The 19787-nt window shown below is 31.9% G+C and overlaps 1 protein-coding gene across 1 annotated transcript; it reads right to left on the bottom strand.

Moving 5' to 3' along the window:
• Positions 1–5811: 5811 nt before the first annotated feature.
• Positions 5812–19316, bottom strand: LOC145311877 (uncharacterized). Its single transcript, XM_080150898.1, has 21 exons — positions 19196–19316; positions 18835–18910; positions 18533–18565; positions 13980–14050; positions 13437–13514; positions 12898–12955; positions 12278–12329; positions 11419–11462; positions 11320–11359; positions 10929–11022; positions 10700–10742; positions 9410–9462; positions 8934–9077; positions 8219–8256; positions 8013–8080; positions 7589–7648; positions 7232–7298; positions 7023–7072; positions 6607–6691; positions 6142–6174; positions 5812–5907 (listed from the first exon to the last, which is right to left on the bottom strand). Exons 1-21 carry the CDS (start codon positions 19227–19229, stop codon positions 5881–5883), a joined length of 1248 nt encoding a protein of 415 aa, XP_080007024.1. The 5' UTR covers positions 19230–19316; the 3' UTR covers positions 5812–5880.
• Positions 19317–19787: the final 471 nt, after the last annotated feature.

Raw genomic sequence — 19787 nt, 5'->3', positions numbered from 1 at the left:
ATTTATGAAAAAAGGATTAAATACTTCAATGTAATTCAAATATCAACATGAAGTGAAAAACTTAATTCATCCCATAAACAAATAGAATAAAGGTCTTATCGCTTTGGTCAATGAGAGTTTAATGAGGATTATTGGAGCACTATAAGTTTTAAACACTTTACCATTGGAAGACTCGAGCTCATTTATAGACGTTTATTTCCTATATAGATCTGTCATGGATCTTGATGCAATAAAGCAGGCCGTTTTGTAAATGTTAAAAATTGGAAGATTTTATTAAATAAAAGTAATTGCAAATATACTTAGGAAATAACAAGGATTAAACAGACAAAATAAAAGTTAAAGTATCAAGGACAATCATAAAAGGACACTAGTTAAGATAAAACAAGGAATAATTTGTAAATGTTATTGTGAAAAATCTTAAAACATTTTTATAGTGTTATTGAAGTCTTAATCAAAGAAGGAATAAACCTTTCGGGAATAGTCCCTTTCGTGGCAACGCCTCTTCAGGGGTGTTTCGTCGTATTTTCACATTAGTGTTTATAGGTAAGGTTAGGTGATTGCCCCACAAGGTTAGTCAATTGGCCCAAAAGAGTTAGAATCCCCGCGCTTGGGCTAGTGGAAAAGCTACGAAATGCCACGAAAGGGACTACATATATTAATATTATAACAAAAAAATTCTACAGGAATATGAACCTCAAAAGATACAATAAGTATGGAAATTGTATTAAATAACCTAAAAAATGAATTTTTTAACATACAAATAAAAATAATATCTATAAATGTTAATACACAAAATGATATATATGAGTGTCCTATTAATGAACTTTTTAATTGCAAATTTATCTATGTTTATCTTATGGGAAACATTTTGCTTACAAATCAAGTTTTGGTTTTTAATTATCTCTTTTGATTTACATATGTATTTAGCAGGGCTCGGCAGTTGGAGATTCAGCCATAATCAGTCAGTAACCTACTATTTCTGTCAGACGTAAAATATCATTTTTAGTAGCGAAGCTACTCTATAATTCACAATGTCCGTCCGTCCGTCTGTCCGTCTGTCCGTCCGTCCGTAATTAATGAATTGGGGGAAACGTGATTTTCTCGGCTCGTATAAAAGATAGAGAGCTGAAATTTTTTGACAACATTCCTATTATTAAGGAGCACAATTAACTCTTTAACATCAATAGCGGTCGGACTGCTTTTTAGCAGGTTTTAGGCTATTTTTATATTTTCCAAATTTTACCCATATCTTTGGTGTTTATGGGGGACGTTGCCGTTCCTGCAACTGGCAGAAATACAGTGGATGTATTTTTGTCAAAATTGATTGTCTGGATGTAAATTCGACAGTAAGTTGCCATATATCGTAGGTACCCTGACAAATATACATCTAACACAGGCATTTAAACATCCAAAATTGTCAATTACACATCTATTTCTTGCCAATTTCACATCTAAATTTTCTTATATGTCAAAAATACATCTTGTACATTTATGGCCCAATTTTCAAAATTTTTGAGTTAAAGATATCAAAATTAAATTTCCTGTCGTTTGAAGAAAACAACAATGATGGTCAGACTGCCTTTTTGCAGGTTTTTGGCTATTTTTATATTTTTCAGATTTTCCCCCATATCTTTGGTGTTTATGGTCCAATTATCAAAAAGTTTTCAGTTAAAGATATCAAAATTAAATTTCCTGTCGTTTGAAGAAAACAACAATGATGGTCAGACTGCCTTTTTGCAGGTTTTTGGCTATTTTTATATTTTTCAGATTTTCCCCCATATCTTTGGTGTTTGTGGTCTAATTTTCAAAAAGTTTTCAGTTAAAGATATTAAAATCAAATTTCTGGCGTTTTAAGAAAAGAAACAATGGCAGCTAAACTGCCTTTTAGCAGGTTTTTGGCTATTTTTATATGTTTGACATTTTTCCCCATATCTTTTTTAAATTCTAAAACTTTTTTGCATTAACAGTTTTAAAATATTTTTCCGATTGATATGTGCATCTAGTATGTAATTTACTTTAACCGTCTTCATCATACAAAATAAAACAAGGTTTCGTGTTTATTTTCTCCAATAAATCTATTACACTTTAAATCTACTTATACGTATTTCTATCCACAATTTTTTGTGCTTCGCTACTTATGGATGTTGTCATCCTTGTTCAATAATCAATGCTCAATCTAAAGTCGCAATCATCAGTTGGCAGCTGATTGCTTGCTTGATACCATTTAATAAATCCACGAAAGATGCCAATTTTTTTTACACCCTTTATCTGTCTGCCAGATAGGTGAAGCGTTGTTTAAAATTTTCTTTCGCATGTACTACAGCATGACCCTCAAAAAAGTATTTTTAAGCATCTGCAGCCCTTATTTCTCAATGAATTATAAAAAAATGCATATGTCCTTGTTCTCCAAAGTATTCCACATAAGTAGATATAAAAATATTTTTTTTACCTCCATTAACACCGGAGATTTTTAGAGCTAAAGTTTTGAAAAAGTGACTGAGAAAAAGAATTTTTTTTTGTTTCTCTTATTTTTTGGATGGTTATATTATGTTTTTCTGGCAACTGAATAATGAGACACAAAGAAAAACAAGTTAACTAATTATTTCTTTTTTATTCCACCAAAAAATATAAATTTTTAATGGCAAAAAATACTACTGAATGAATTGATAATTTGCAAATTTTAGGTTATTTATTAACCCTTATTTGAGAAAAGGATTAATTATGACAGTTGCTCCGCCTACTTTTCTGACATCTCAATAATTTAATAGGGGGTTAATTAAGCTTTTTAGACAAAAAAATCATTATGTTTTAATTTTATTTTCTTCATAACTTTTTTGTTATTAAAGTTAGGATTGTGAAACAAAAACAATTTTCCTGCTATATTCATAAAGATTTATTTGGTTTTTTAATCTTAAAAAATTTTGCCTAATAAGTAAGTTTTTCAAAATATCATTAAACTAAAAAGACTCAAAAAATATGTGTAAAAAAATGCTTTTTACTCAAAAACTAAATTTTTTATTTCATTTTTGTATAAAGTTTCTGCTAGTAACAAAAATAAAAGGATTTCTACCTTAATTTTGCTAAAAAAGTCGTTTCATGTTAAAAGTTACTTTTTCCTCTAAAAATCTCCGGTGTTAATGGAGGTAAAAACAATATTTTTATATCTACTTATGTGGAATACTATGGAGAACAAGGACATATGCATTTTTTTATAATTCATTGAGAAATAAGGGCTGCAGATGCTTAAAAATACTTTTTTGAGGGTCATGCTGTATAACATTACAAAACTGCATGTAGCTTAACAGAATTAAATTTGCGGTTACCGAACCCTGCAAAATATTCTGCAACTAACTTCATTTCACGTTGCATTGCTACTCTATAAGTCGAGTATCTAGTTATACTTTAAAAAAACACACACTGTATATCCTGTTTTTATTCTTTTGCAGGTCCAGTGTTCCGAGAGAAATAGTATCTGGTCACAAAGTATAACTCCACATTTTGTATTTCTTACCTTTAAAACAATACTTTTAAACATATCACAAAATTTTAAATTTCTTTTGGTTAAAACTATTAAAATTTTAGGCAAATATAAAGAAAAGTTTAATTACCGCCAATATAAAATAAAATTGAATTTAGATAATTTTAGCTCCCTCTTTGTTTACAAATAATACCAACATATAGATAGGTAGACCTACGAATATACTATGGAGCATTTACCTAAAAATAAATCTCTCTCAAACAAATCCTTAGTACAAAAGGGAGAAAATAAAAGAAAATTTGAATGAAAAGAAAATATTAGAAAAAAGGAAATATATTAAAATAGAGAGTGAGATTTTGGTGCACTGTTCCACTTTCATTTTCTCATTACACCATTGCACATTGGGGCGAATATATCAATTATTGGATTTGTTTGATTTGTGGCATATTTAAGTGTTCAATATTGTAAATTTGTTTCTTCTCTTATATCAGGGTATTTATAAAATTTTATTGATACCTTTCAAAATAAAATTTTTTAAATTAAAAACAGATATTTTTTGTGTATATCAACTTAAAACAAACTTGCCCTTATTAGTCTAATTTTTTTTATTATTTTTAAATTTTATCTATGATTATTTTTAACACTACATATGATATGCCTAATTCTTGACATAACCATTTTCAGAAATTAGGAAAAAATGCTCCACATTTCTTCAAGTTTGTATATGAAACTACTTTTGGCTATTATAATTTGTTTTAACTTTTAGTGTACCAAAAATTAGATCTTAGCCAATGCCTACCAATACAAGAACCCTTTATCCCGTCTTGGCCTCACTGTGCAATGTAAAACATTGAGATCCTCTTTTTGTTTCATTACAGCTCTAGCCAATCTCAGGGTTAAGGGTGTAAGTAGTTTTATAAAGATATGTTATGGAAATAGATCACCTTTTTATTTTATTACAGATTAAGCTTTTTCCAGGACAACTGTACACGTAACTTCATTTTTATTCAAGGTAAACAAGCTCTTGAAAGGGATCTAAATGCCTGTTTGTTTGTTAAAACATTACATAAAAATGCTAAATTCATTGTATTATAACACAATTTTAACAGTCTGAATAAACTATTATAGGAGTTTTCTGTCTGCTTAAAAAACCATATATTCTTTCATCCTAACCTAAAAGCTCATTAGTCAATATGAAGGGATATTTATTGCTTTTTCTGTAGGTTACAGTTATTCTTCATTTTAACTTTCCCTTTATTCTAAAGATCTGCAGAAAAACTTTCATTCATTCCTTAGACTCACTAAAATGAAAAGAACAATTTCTTTTCTTAAAGCAAAGCTTTCTGTTCTTTTATTTGGGGTTATTGCCAATATTCAGTTGTCCGCAGGTTGGTCGGTATAGCTAAAATATCTTTGAAATGTCACTGGGAGAAACAATATTTAAAGCGTATGTCAAAGCTGCGAAGGGGGAGACCTTTCCTGTGCCTTTTTCGTTTCTTCTATCTATTAAAATGCATGTTTTACTTTTTTATATCCTAGTGGTTACGCCCGGCCCTTGATGATTTCAGGGACACTGAAAGGAAGAGGATAGGAGGGAGGGTAAAAATCGACCATCCACTTTCTGTTTCAGGTAAAAAAAAGTAAAACACCTTTTTTTGGGAGGGTTGGGTGGGATTTTTTTTCCAGAACTGATATTTTTTGGAGAGTTGAGTAACCCTCCCAAAAAGAAATTCAAACCTTTTCTGGACATATAAGTAGCTTCTAAGTAAAGGAGAACCATGTTTGTCAAGTGGTTATCGAGATCTTAAGCTACAGATAGACATTTTATACAACTTTTACATAACAATTTGTATTGACTCGAAAAAACCTTAATTTTTAATTGTTTACATTGGCTATGCTAACTATAAACATACCAATCCTTGTTGACTTTCCAAATAAATGAGTTCTGCACCAGACTTACTCACCTACTTATATTTCTTAGATTATACCAGTTATTAAACAATTATAAAGGTCCAGTGTTAAAGAGAACCCTTTTTAAAGCATTTAATAAACAAAACATTGAAAAGTAAGCATAAATTTTATTACAGAGCAATGCAAAGAAGGTTTACTGCCACTGAAAAAGTAATACATCTAAGCCTTTTCTTAAAATAATGTCTTACAAGTGGCTACACCCCAAGAAGGTATGACTAGAAGATATAAATATAACACATAGTAGAATCTAAAAGCTCCAGTTATTATCCAAATCTTATGATTCATAGGCTTATTTTATTTTGATTTCATTTCAATTAAAAGTATTATTATATCACTCCATAAAAAAAATCGACTCTTTCAGGTAAAATCAAATATTTATTTATAATCTAATAACTTATGATAACATAATTTTGTAGATTTTTTCTTCTTAGTTATTCTATCTCAACAAACTCAATGTCCTAAGAAATTATATTGAGTTAATATGTTACTAAATAGGGCACTTGCATAGGTATTTATAAGTGGGTTGGGGATGCGTCTTCACATGTTATAGAAAAGTGGAAGGCTTTTAAAGCTTTATCTTTACTCGGTAAGGTGTGTTGTGTACTTTAGCCCCATCCACCTTTGCACACAATTTAATTTGATTATGGAACTTTTCATGTTGTTATAAAAGTGCTTTTAAAAAATTACTATACCTGAGCATAAATGAGACTCCCTGCAGGTGATGTCTGAAAATCAATACAATATATATGTTTCCATCAATTTATGATATAAAATTTGTAGACACGTTCTCCCATCCGATAAACTAAAATCTAGGATAAGGGTAGGTTACAAATGGATATAGAATATGTGGATAGTGTGTGAGATTTTCGAATATTCTGAAAATATGCTACTTCCAGCTGACTAATATAATAATAACTTCCATCCACCTTCTAAACCCATGCCCTCCCCACCTACTAGAGAAACATAATGACCAATAAATAAGGACCATTGTAGCATCATAAATTGATGCCAATATATCCACGTATACTATATCCATTGCTATATATAAAAAAGGTTATTTTTTATAATTGGAGGTTTATTAGTTTTTCTTTCACTGTCCTACCCCATCAACTAGAAGTATTCCATGACGTAAAATGTACATTAAAAATTCTTTTTACCTGTCCCATGATCCAGTTAGGTGGGCAATCTTCTTCCTTTATACTGCTGGAGTAGTTAAATATTGTAAAGGTATGGTTTCCAGTTCTAAAGTAAAAAAGGGCAGTTTTAATCATGACCATTGAAAACTTGGTTAGACAAGGATCTAAAATATTTTTTTTCCAATTTCAATTCAATTTTAGTTGTAAAAATTAATCTATCTTGGACAAGTGTATTTTTTTCTAGGGGATATTTCTCTTGGTAGGGTGGTGGTATCCTTCCCCAAAATAGTTTTAAACCTTCGCAGGACCTATGAGAAGCTACCCTGTAAAGGCGAACCATATCGTTTCAGCAATTAGCGAGATCCTAAACAGACAGATAGACATCCTGTTACTTTATTATATGGATATTTCAATCCTTAGATACTAGTATCACTTACCTGACAATGCTTGGAAACGCAGTATCACCACATCCTGTTAAAGTAGCAATCTAGAAAAAATAGTGTTATGTTGAAAAATCTGAGATTTTAAAATTTTAAATGCCCAAACAAGTAAAATATTACAGCTACTAATATACATAAGGATTATAACTAGCACTTAAGCTAAAGTAAAATCAATAATTAAAATTGAAGTCATTATTAAGATATGCCTGAATTAGTGTTTTAGTGTGCGTATCCAACTTCCAGATTCCAGTGCCATGCTGTCGGAAGGAAAAGCTAAAAAGTGTGTTGCTAAATTGTATAAATCATTAAAACTGTATTTTTTGTAACAGACAATATCTCACTTCCAAGGAATTGTTAATCTTTTAAAAATAGGATTCATTCTTGTAGTATAATGCTTTTTGGCTTTATGGTGCGTTGCCTCAAAGTGCCTGTCAACCACTGATACCCCCCCCCCCCTCTCATAGATTTATTTCATACTTATAAAAGGGTTCTGTTCTTGAAGAGGCACTATTAGAGAAATTGACAAGTTTTAAATGTATGTATGAGAATGACGATAATCTTACTTGACCAAATCATACAAGTGGTGTTCCCATTTTGGTAAAACATTCAACACTGGGTTATCTCTAAATAAAGATTTTTATATAATGATATAAACACAAACTTCTGTCCTTTTTAGGAATGACATCATTTCCTTCATATGATCCTACCTTTTTTATTTTTATTTGGTCAACTTATGATATAAGCTGTCATATAAGATTCAATCTCATAACATAAACAATTTTATGTATCTGTTTATAGTTATTTTAGGGAAGCGTACCACCACCCTCCCAAGATAAATAGCAAAAAAATTTAAGCGCTGCCAGCCCAGCGGTTATTTTCGGTAAACAACTGATATTAACATAGATTGAAAAGAAAACATTTTATATGTTCCCAGAGGCGTAACCGCTAGTATTACATAAGAAGACCAAAATAAAGTAATTTATTTACTTTGACCAAAATCTTCCATGTGGGTCAGTTCTGGCAACTAAATATAGATCATTTCCATGTCGAAACATCTAGAAAATAATTATCCATATTTTACATAATTCGTATTAGAAAATTATATATAAAAAACTTTAAGAAATGTATAAATGTATTAATCTAAAGAAAAGTTACAAAACCAAAAAAGATAAATGAAATTCATAGAAACTTACTCTTGGTGATTCATAGATGTCAACACTAGATTCTTCCTCTAAAATAAAGTAATATATTTGGTGTTTTAATTGTGCCTAATTATGAATTTTTTGGTAGTTTTTGTCCATCATCAAATTTAAATATTTTAATTATTGCTTTCTTAATGTATGATTTTTGTACAATTACTTGCTAAATCAATATACCAATACTAGCGGCTACGCCCCTAGAGGCCTCTAGGGGCACTTGAGGAGGAGAGAGTCGAATTTAATAATTCAATTTATTATTTTATATTTTAAAAGAAAAAGTAAAAAAAAAAAATTTTGGGGGGGGAGGGGATTTTTCAATTTTTTGGGTGGGTTGGAGGTGTCCCACCCCCCAAGAAAATAGTTATAAACCTTCCCGGAACCTATGAGAAGATACCCTTTTAAGGAGAACCCGATCGGTTCAGCGGTTAGCGAGATCCTTCGGTACAGACACCCAGACAAACCAACATCCCGTTACTTTAGTATAAGGATAATTATGATTAAAACATTTGCAGTATTGCTTCCAAACCAATTAAGAATTGCTGAATTAGAAATCGCATACTGAAAAATCGTCTTTTTATGAATAATAAACTGAAAACCATGAATTTAATATCAGTTTTGTTGGCCCGTGTTTTTGGCCTCTTGGGAATTTCCCTCATAATTTTCTATTTTACTATCCTTACAAAAGTTTGATTAAAATTTAAAATTTGACCTGTTGGTAGAATATTATCAAGATTGTCAACATCAGCATATAAAATTCTGGAGCCCCAGCCAGAATCATCTCCATCCTCATTCCTTCCAACACCCCACAGGTTACCAGACAAATCAAAACCAAATCCTACCTCAGTTATTCCTCCTTAAATAGTAGAATCAACTAGGGAGGGAGGGGACAATGGCATTTTAATTACACTAGTCCCCAAATTTTTAATATGATGTCTTCTTATTTGTGGTTTAACAACTTTGGGACCTTTTGTTAAATTTCGATTGGTTGGTTCATTATATTGAGTGTCCTAAGGTTTTAACCACTAATTGTAATCTACAGAAAAGGTAACTTTGTATAGCATCATGGTGGATATACATAAATTTATCGACCATTGTCTTGTCCTTTTAGGTACCTAAGAATTAACACTTTAAATATTTGTTTAATATTTAATTAGGACCAATTAACTTAATTGCATAAAATTTTACCATGATAAAAAAGACCATTTCCAATAGGTTCCCAATCAATTCCATTTGTTGTCCTAATGTTAAAAAAATATGTATTTATAACCATGGCCAGTTAGTTATTTTTTGGAATTTGGAATAGAAGCTCTTTATAGTGAATATAAACTAATGACGTCATACAATACAAATGACCAATTATAGGCCAATACACACACTAAATCACCATTGGCAGGCCATTCTAATTGACAAATTATAGGCCAGAATAACGTCATTTTTTATAGGCACTATAAAAAGCTTTTAAGAATAAACAATATTATAATATAAATATACAGGGTGCGCCACATAAAACCGGACTTTTTCTAATTTGTGAACAAATGAACATAAAATCGTCAATTTTAAAGATTTTATTAAATTTTAAAAACTGGGAAGCAAACTAGGTATATGACTATTAGATAATTCAATAAAATCTCCGCCAGGATCAATCACCGCCTCCACACGCCTCCTCAACCGCCGGCAGTCCCAGGTCAAAATGTTCCTGTCCAAGCTGGCGAAGTTCTCCTTGATAGTGGTAATAAGGGAGGTCTTTGTGGTATGGGCACGTCTATTGGTGCATACTTTAAAGTAGCTTCAAGCCCAAAAGTCACTTGAATTAAGATCGGGCTGCTGGGAGGCCCTATTTCCTTAGGAAAATGAGTAACCGCAGGATCCAAATTCACCCAACTTTCAAACTGCCCTTCGACACGGCGGCTCTCATTTGGGCTACAGTTGAGCTAGAACGACGTTTTATACCTTTTTGGAAATGGCATGAAGATTTAGCTAGGGTTGTCAACGCAATCTATAGTCTAAAATGAGTTTTTAAGTTCCATATGGGTCTCTAACGCCGAGAATCGAAAAAATTTCACGATTTTTGACGTTTTTGACATCTTAAAATCTGCCACGTTTCACTTTGCCGGAATACTACAGCCAAGCCATTTTAGATAAAGAGCTCTAGTCTTTTCTAGTGTCTTACTTATGTATCTAACAGTATTCCCAGCAAGTTGCATAACTCTACCTCATCTACAAAAGGGCTGAGGTCCGATTTAGTGGGCCCTAGTCTAGAATCAATATTATACCACCAGCGCTTTTCGAATCTGCCTTGTTGAACATAAGCGCGGCCAGCTTGGAGTACGAGCCCATCTTCGTCCAAAGATTTTTTTGTGCTAAAGGGTCATTACCTAGGCTTTTTATAGTGGGGTCAAACGTCCTGATTGGTCAAGTAGTTTTGACGCTATGGCAGTTTAAAAAAAGTCCGGTTTTATGTGGCGCACCCTGTACCTATTGATGAAAAGGTCCAGCTTTCCCAAATCTTCTGGATCTCCTATTTAATGTATATTTATATTTTGACAAAATAGACGTTTCATAATAAATGTAAATATGTACAATAGAAGTCTTATGACTTTATTTTGTGTGGACAATTTCTATAAACAGTTGTTTGTACATAGTTTAGAAACATTTTTTTATTATATAGGATAAACAAGTTTTTATTATAACTACTTTTTTATACCTGGTGTACTATAATTGCCACTATAAGTAATTGCATAAAGAGTATTGTTTTCTGTAACAATGTCCCATATCACTTCACCAAAATGTCCTATTTCCTTTACAGAAAAAAAACAGTAGTATGGTAAAATACTTTCCAGTATGGCTTCAAAACCGATTAATTTTAAAACCAGTTGTGTTACCCCATGCCATCTGCATTTCGGGCCTAATAAAATATGGTTTTAATCAAATAATTGTACATTTTAAATATGCGGAAAGCTGTTTATGATATGATCCGATAAATGACTACTTTTTCTTTGATCATTACAGTGGAAAAAGTTTTGTGAATTTTAACAAATGTGCAGATACAGAAATGTTCCAAGTTAAAAAATCTTCGAAAGTCATTTTTCAATTACCTCAGGTTCAGTCCATAAAGCTTTGTCTTCCCTCAATATTCTAGAAAATGTTAATGTAAATGGTATCAATTAAGATTAATTGAATTGCTAAATTTTTACCTGAATAGTCCTTTTGGTTCAAAATCAATTGGGTTGGTTCCCGCCTAAGACAGATGAAATTTAGAAATCTTAAAAAATATATCCTATTATATAAAGTATCCATATCCATACATATTTTTCTGCAGTGAAGGATCTCGATAACCTTTGAACATATATGGGTCTGCTTTACAGCGAAGCTATTTAAAGGCACAGGGATGGGTTGTAACTATTTTTGAGGAGGGTCCCTCTATCCTCTAAAGTTAAATCGCCCCTAAAAAGTAACAACTATTTTTTTTTACTTTTTCTTATTAAATTAAGTGGGGTTTACTTCATTCCTCTCAAGTATCCCCTAGAAGCCTTTAGGGGCATAGCCAATAGTATTATATATATCCCATACCTTAGCCCACCACCTTCCAATTACTGCGGGTCTAAGTGATAAAATTGGTAGCAATAATAATAGAGATTGACTATTGACTCTAGGGGCGTGGTGACGCTTCAGGCACAAGTCCTCTCCACGTCACCTTAGAACATACTCTTCGTTTTAAAGTGCAGAGTAACGCGCTCAATCGCCTAGGGTATCACCCATCAGAAAACCAACCCTTTGATTGGACGACCTTTGTCTGAGAAGTACTAACTGTGCATGGTAATAAGTTGCGCCTATTTTGGGTTAAGGCATTCCCCCTACTCTAACTATTTATGTCGCGCATCTGACATAGCAGCAGTAGGAGCCATTTTTAACGTCTTCAGTTATGACGCGGTGTCGGACCGAGATTCGAACCTATCACCTTCCCGACGACGAGCGGATGCGCTACGTGTTGAGCCACGGTCGCGGGTTATAATAATAGAGATAATAATAATTGAGGTAGCTTTTTTATTGTACCTGAAAGAAAGTAAAGAAAAGATTATCCTCAGTTGCATAAAACATTGGCTCTCTAAAAAAAGGAAAAAAAGGTTAATATATTGTTTATTATATTTCTTTCATCATTACAATGAAATAACCAATTAAACGTTTGGCTCAGGGGTGAAGTAGAGTTTTAATTGCAAACTAGGAAAATTTCATCTCTCAGCTATGCCTCAAGTCATGCCAAGTCCAAAGAAGAGATAAATAGCAATGATAATGATGAAGAAATATAACATAACCCTTAAAATGTATCTATTAAACTTTTTATCGTCATTTGAAATACAATATTATGCATTTATAAAAAAAAGGGTTTCATGTTAAGGGTAGGAGTGACGAGTGGACAAACGCAGTAGTGTCAAAATATTAAGTTAATTAAGTATATAATCATACAGGTTAGGTTATGTTAAGATATGAATATAATAATAAGCCCCCACAGGGGCTAGGCATTTAAAAAGAAACCGCATAAAGGTTTGAATTAGTTTAAGTGTCGACCCAGACGTTTGTCACTCATGCGTTTGTCCAATAACTTATGAAAATTTAGGTTTATAACTTAGAAAATTGCATTATTAATTGAAGTTTGTGTTATTTAAAAAGTAAACCTGAGATCAGTTCCAAAGAAAAGAGTTTGTTCATGTTCCCAAACTAAATCATCATCACCTACAAAATAATAGAATTATTTGAATTCAGGGACAATCTGTTTATTATAGACTTTTTGTGTAATTTAAACCAAGAGGTATATAAGGAAACTGTAAATAATAGGTAGGAGGTCGTGCTTATGTTTTCTTTACGTTGTAAAGATTGTTAGTTATTATGGTAGAAAACCTTTCCGGGACCTATGACAAGCTTGACTGAATAGTTAAGCCATATTAGTCTTTAGGTTTCCGAGATCTTTAATAAAACACACTCACAAACAGATATAATCCCAGCACTCCTTAATCTATTCAAACAGAACATTATTAAAGGCAGTGTCTTTCCAGTTTAAAAAATTGCTATAAAATTGCATAAAAAGCTACTCAACGTTTTTTTTTTAAAAAAAACATGGTATTTTAACAAAAGAATATTCTTTTGATATTTTTGCCTTTTTAATAAACTATTTCATAAGACTTATTCCACGTTTTATTTTGATTATAAAGTTAACCTCTTGAGACAATGTGTATCTTTGTGTCGGCTCCAGCAAAATGAAGAGGAGCGGTTCTCCAAGCAACAAACAATCTTCCTAAATTTATATATAATTATCTTTTAGTCAGAATAAGTTTTGAAATCAAAGAAAATTCTGAATAATGAAAAAGTCGAGGAAAAACGGCAATTTTATTTAGAACACAGTAATAGTGTCTGACTGATTATGACGTAACAAAAAAAATTAGCCAATGAGAGGCCACTATAAATTTTACCATTGGTCAATAACGGCCTCTCATTGGCTATTTTTTTTTGTTACGTCATAATCTGTCAGACACTATTACTGTTTTCTTATGTTTAGGTTTTCTGAAGATACAGAATAAATTATAGGATTATTCATTAATTTTTTATTTGGCCTCGAGGGGTAGATTTCAACAAACCATTTATACATGATTTCTAAGAATGTTTTGAACTGGTTTTAATCCAGTGGAAATTCTACTTTTTGACCTTTTGTATAGAATTCAGATGTGTCCATGAAACTGTAATGAAATTGAAATGTATTTACCTTGAAAATATTTTGCTGCCACATTGTTATTGCTCTCCATGTTGACAGCTTCGTCGGTTAAACTTACATTTCTAAAAACAACAGTTTGATAGCGTGGCCATTCTTTACAAAGGGTGTGTCTGTACTTTATACCATATGAACATATTCATCGGTTAAACTTACGTTCTTTACAAGAATAGTTATTAGATAATATGACTACTATGTACCTGTATATCCTATCATAAACTTAACTTCTGGAAATAACAGTTTTACAGCGTAGCTATTCTATATATAGTTCATAGCGCAGTTACTCTTTAACTCGCACAATATCAAAGAATATGTTTAAGGAAGTTTAGTACAGTAGGCAAAGAAGAGATATAAAGTATTTTTGACTTTAACCCAACAGTTGATAGAAAATTTATTACTGCTGAGCTGATGTAACTAACAAAAGAGTTAATTCGAAAATGAAAATTTCTTTATTTTAGTTGTTTTTTTATGGTCGGCGTTATTAGGTACTAAAGCAGACCTCCAAAATCACATGGCAAAAATTGAACCCAATGGCTTGGGTGATGCTGTGAGTATTGGTTTAAAAAATATGACGTAACAAAAAAAATTAGCCAATAAGAGGCCATTATTGACCAATGGCGGCATGCGTAGTGGACTCTCATTGGCTAATTTTTTTTGTTACGTCATATTTTTTAAACCAATACTCACAGCATCGGCTTGGGTTATACTTTCTAATAGGTAAGTAAATAGATTATTTTGCTCTTACTTTCCTATTTTTTTATCTACATTAATCTGAAATGATTGATTCATCAAATTTAGAGAACAACTTAATTGATCATTATTTTAGGCTATTTTTTCCTAATCAAAATATTTGAATGAATTTTTGGCTCTTTTCTTCATGGTCTTAGAGCCCCCTGTACTAGACGAAGCCCATTTTGTTCCGAATTTGTATCACTTTTGAAAAGTGCGACTCCAGTTACGTCATATTTTTCTTTCCCGAAAAAGGGAAGGGGGGAAGAAAAAAGAGATGAGAGAAAAGGGGGTTTTCCCCATCTCTTTTGAAGAGATTTTCTTCCCCCCTTCCCTTTTTCAGGAAAGAAAAATATGACGTAACTGGAGTCGCACTTTTCAAAAGTGATACAAATTCGGAACAAAATGGGCTTCGTCCCTGTACTATATAGGAAAGATAAAAAAAAAAGAATAGGAAGTTTTCATATCACATTCCTATGCTCAAGTAACCACTACCTAAATCTATGATGTCAGTAAAAACATATGTCCTAAAATAATGGAACTATTACATAAGTTTCTGTGTAAAAGAAAGAAACAATCTCGTTTATCTCTCTTTGCCAAAACTTTCAAAGTTTGTTCTATAACACCAAAAAAAGGTAAGATCACACTATGATCACAGCTAGATTACGGTAGAAACTCTACTGTTATATTAAATAAAGCTATAATTGATTGAACCAGCTAAAGTGTCCCAGTTTGCAGCAGGATGTTTGATTTATACTCATAGTTACTTGCAGGGTTATTGTACAACAAGGAGTGAAAAGAAATAGGGCGTGCAAAGGGCATTGGCAGGGGTTTACACAACCCCTACGATTTTTGACACCCCCCTAAAAATCGAGCGGGTTGTAAGTGAACTTTACAATATTGTCATTGGTTCAAACATTTTTCTGTTTTGAGTAAGGGCATATTTTTTTTCATTTACATGACAAAACACATAATAAGTTGAATTTCTTAGGATAATTATATTGTAAAAAAAAGTTCATCTCGCTATTTCTTGAAAAGATATAGTATATAATAAAAAATAAACAATGGTTTATGTCTGCTGAATATCCCTTTTTAAGATTGACGAAAAATGGGGTCTGATGGCTTATCTAGATATATTATATCTATTTGTTTAGAAATAATATATTTCTGATTTTCAGTCTTAAGTAAACACTAACCTTGACCATTTGCAAAACTTTGGTACTATGTTTGAATAATACTCAAGGTAATATTTTTATAGATAGGCCCTTGGGTTTTAGGGTTAGTATAGATTGGCTGGTCAGGTGAATAATTTCTAATAAAATTATCAAAAAAATCTTCTTTGATCCTGTTGGGAAAAGGCCCCTAGAGGCTTGGGGTGAAGCCACTAGTAGGTTAATACAGGATTAACAATCTCTTACTCCCCCTATTCTTGTATTTTTCATATAAATATTCATTGATACATAAAATATCTTACTTCCACGATTAACACTCCCGACATATCTAGGTGCGAATAGGAGGTTACATTACAGCAATTAGAAGAAGAAAGTCTCCTCACCACCTCCCCTAAAACCTGATACACGCCAGGCTACAATTGAATCAAGGCAAAAGTAAGTGCCGAGCCCTGGGACCTATGTATGGTGAAAATAGACATAAAACCATGATGATTCCAGGTAAAACCAAATTATTTCATCAGGATCACTTTTTTACTTTTAAGCTTATAGTATTTATATAAGATGTTTGTATCTTTTAGTGAAAAAAAAATTAAGAATTAAAAAAATTAAAAATAATTTTTTTTGTATATATTTTCATATCAAAAATGGTTTTATGTCTATTTTCACCATACTTAGGTCCTAAGGCTTGGCACTTACTTTTGTCTTGATTCAATTGTAGCCTGGCGTGGACACCAACAGCTAAATCCCTGTGCACACCATTGAACAAACAATATTTATCATTAGTTGATCTATTCCTGTATTCCTAAACTATTCTAAGCTGGGCTTTTAAACATGGAAATTTTGAAAATTAGTGCTCGTTTTTAACTTTTTTGACAACAATTATTTTATGTTACAATTATCCTATTTATCTGATTTTTTTAACACTGATTCCAATTACAACAAGGTACAATGTTATAAGCGAAGCATCTTTTTAATTAAGTTTCTAAAATTTATGTATGTCCTTAAATAGTTTTGCAACAAATTTAATTACAATTTTCTTTAGAATTATATATTAGTATTCTGCTTATTCAGTTCTGACAATCTACAAGCGTTCGTTTGTCCTTCCATTTCAGAGCTTCACATTTATGAATGTTGAAATCCTTGTTTTTTGTAGAATTGTATGAATACACAGCGAAGGTCATCCTCTAAGTTGTAAAGATGAAATATTGGTTCTTCTTGAATTAGATGAAAACTTTAGGATATTAAAATCTTTCAATGTATCCCATTTATAACCCTCCCAACTCTATACATGAAAACAGCTAATGTATCCTTTTATTTAAAGCAGTAAGTTTTATTTGTCTGTAGCGAAATATCTCGCTAACCGCTAAACAGATATGGGTCTCCTTTAAATTGAAGTTACTTATAGGTCTAGGGGATATATTTACTATTTTTGGGGAGGGTACCTTCACCCATAATAGAGAATTTTCCCCTAGAAAAAAATTAATACCCCCCCCCCCAACCTCAAGTGCCCCTAGAGGCCTCTAGGGGGCGTGTCCGCTAATATCCCATTTTAACTTTTAGGTCATCTTTAATCAAAATCGCCTAGACAAACTAAATAAAGACAGTTGCAAGTGACACAGAGCTGTTTTTGGGCTTTCATATTATTCAGTTCATAACATTTTGTGCAATAAAAGAACAATAAAAACTGAAAGAGTAGCTTCACTTCTAAACCTTGAATGACCAAGTTAAATGAATGAAAATGGGGGTGTATAAATGTTAGATCTTACAAATGTGGAAATTTTTCAAAACTTTTATCATTACTGGGCCATTCTGCATTCAAACTTTCCATAGAACAATTTTATTGGTTGGGTAGATATATAAATCACAATCTTCCAAAGGGTTATTGACAAAATACCAATAGGCAAAAGTATCTTTCTATCTTTAATGAGGATGTTGTCAAATATACGACTGGGTAAAGTATTAATGCTGTATTTTTGTTAACTCATAGAAAGAGGGGTAAACTAGGATAACAACACCCTTAAAAGCGAAGCTCTGAAACGGAAGGACAAACGATCATTAACTCTTGTAGAGTATCCGAACATTTTACCTTGCTGTAATAGGAATCAGTATTCCAAAAATCAGATGAATAGGATAATCATAACATATAAAAAGATTTTATCAAAAAAGTAAAAATCAGCATGTTTTAAATTGTTGATTAATCATTATGCAAAGCTTAAAATCAATAGGACAATTTGGTATTATCCTCTTAGAATTTTTTTTTTCAATTTTAAAAATTTGAGTACCCTCCCCCCCCCCCCCCCCCCCCCCGACAACGAACAACTCTGGCCGCAGCGCTCGGCTCCCTAGCCTGCCTAGCCGCAGTGCTCGGCCCCCTTGCCTCCCTAGCCGCAGCGCTCGGCTCCCTAGCCTATAACCTAACCTAAACTAAAATAGTTGTTCGTTGTTGGGGGGGGGGGGGGGGGGGGACTCAAATTTTCAAAATTGAAAACAAATTGGAAACAAAGAGGAAAACGCCGACAATTCTAACCTATTTAAAATAACGAAAAGAGCTAACTATCCTGGACGGACGGACCGACCCTAATTATAGAAAAGCTTCCCTGTAAAAAAACTTTATACTCTTTTGCAAAAGAAGTTTGAAAACTGAACCTGTTTATTAGCAACTGTGGTTCTCCAATCAATCTGAAAAAGACATACATACATTTAACGAAATTATAGTAGAAGATATGTATATGTATGGGAGGTCTTTAGTAAGACACAATGATAAAATAATGTGTGTATGTATGTATTTTTCACATATCTTTTATTTTCTCTGCTTCTATTGAAGATAGATTGATGGTCTTTTTTTGTGAAGGTACCCCTTACCAAAGAGCATATAATACACAACCTATTATGTCTTTATTAGGATAGTATGACTGTTTATAGTCTTGTTATATGTAGTATGTACTTACTTGATCTCATAATTAATTTGTGAAGCATGAATATCCAAATCTACATTGTAGAAATCCTCAACTCCATAACAGGAACCTGTATCATTTCATATTTATCAAGAATGGGGAAGACAAGACTTTTAGCTTTAATTTAAACTGACACTCAAATTTTATTAGTTGACTCACAAAGTTTTGGTACAACTTATTTGTGTCTAAACCTATCAACCCAAATCTTATTTTATCAAAGAAATGTTATTGTTTAACATCAATGGGGATGTAATGTAAACTAATTTATCACCCTTAAAATTCCTGAGAAAGAGAAAGAAAGGAAAAAGAAAATAATTATAGAGATTGTGTCAATGTATAAAACTTTTTTCCTTACCTATTAAAGCTCCTAGAATGAGAAGAGTTAACATTTTCTTCTAAAAATTAAGAAAGAAAAATAAATTTTAAAAAAACCCCAACAATTGTTTTTTCAATTTGAAATTAATTTACTATCACTAAAAGTAAATATTTTTGAAATCTTGCTTTTATACTGAAATAATCAGGGAAATAGAAGATAAGTCTCCTGAGAAACAATTTTTGTAGCGAAAATACTCCGAAAATAGTCCGTAACACTATGGGGAAAATATAATTCTCTCAGCTGTTTTTCAAGATAGATAGCTGATTTTTTTGTGAAGTTTGCCTGTCCCAATGAGCATCCAGTATGTAATTTACTTTGTCTGTCGGTCTGTCAGTCATGCTGCAAAGTATAAATATTGAAAAATATAAAAAGGAGGAAGGTTCCGTGATTCTTTATTTTAACAAATGCTCTTTAAACCTTTTTGTCCTTAATCCCATCCATGATTTTTGGTGCTTCGCTACTTATTTATGTTGACATCCTTGTTTTGTCTTTTATTGTGTTCTTGTGCAATTTTTAACCACCCATATTTAAAAGGCAAAAATAATATTAGAAAATATCTTTTAGTCAACTT

The sequence above is a fragment of the Acartia tonsa genome, chromosome 2 (genome assembly GCF_053477335.1).
Source record: "Acartia tonsa isolate MP-2025a chromosome 2, ASM5347733v1, whole genome shotgun sequence".
NCBI lineage: Eukaryota > Metazoa > Arthropoda > Copepoda > Calanoida > Acartiidae > Acartia > Acartia tonsa.
Note: the sequence above shows the minus strand (reverse complement) of the source record. Positions and strands in the feature narration are given on the sequence as shown.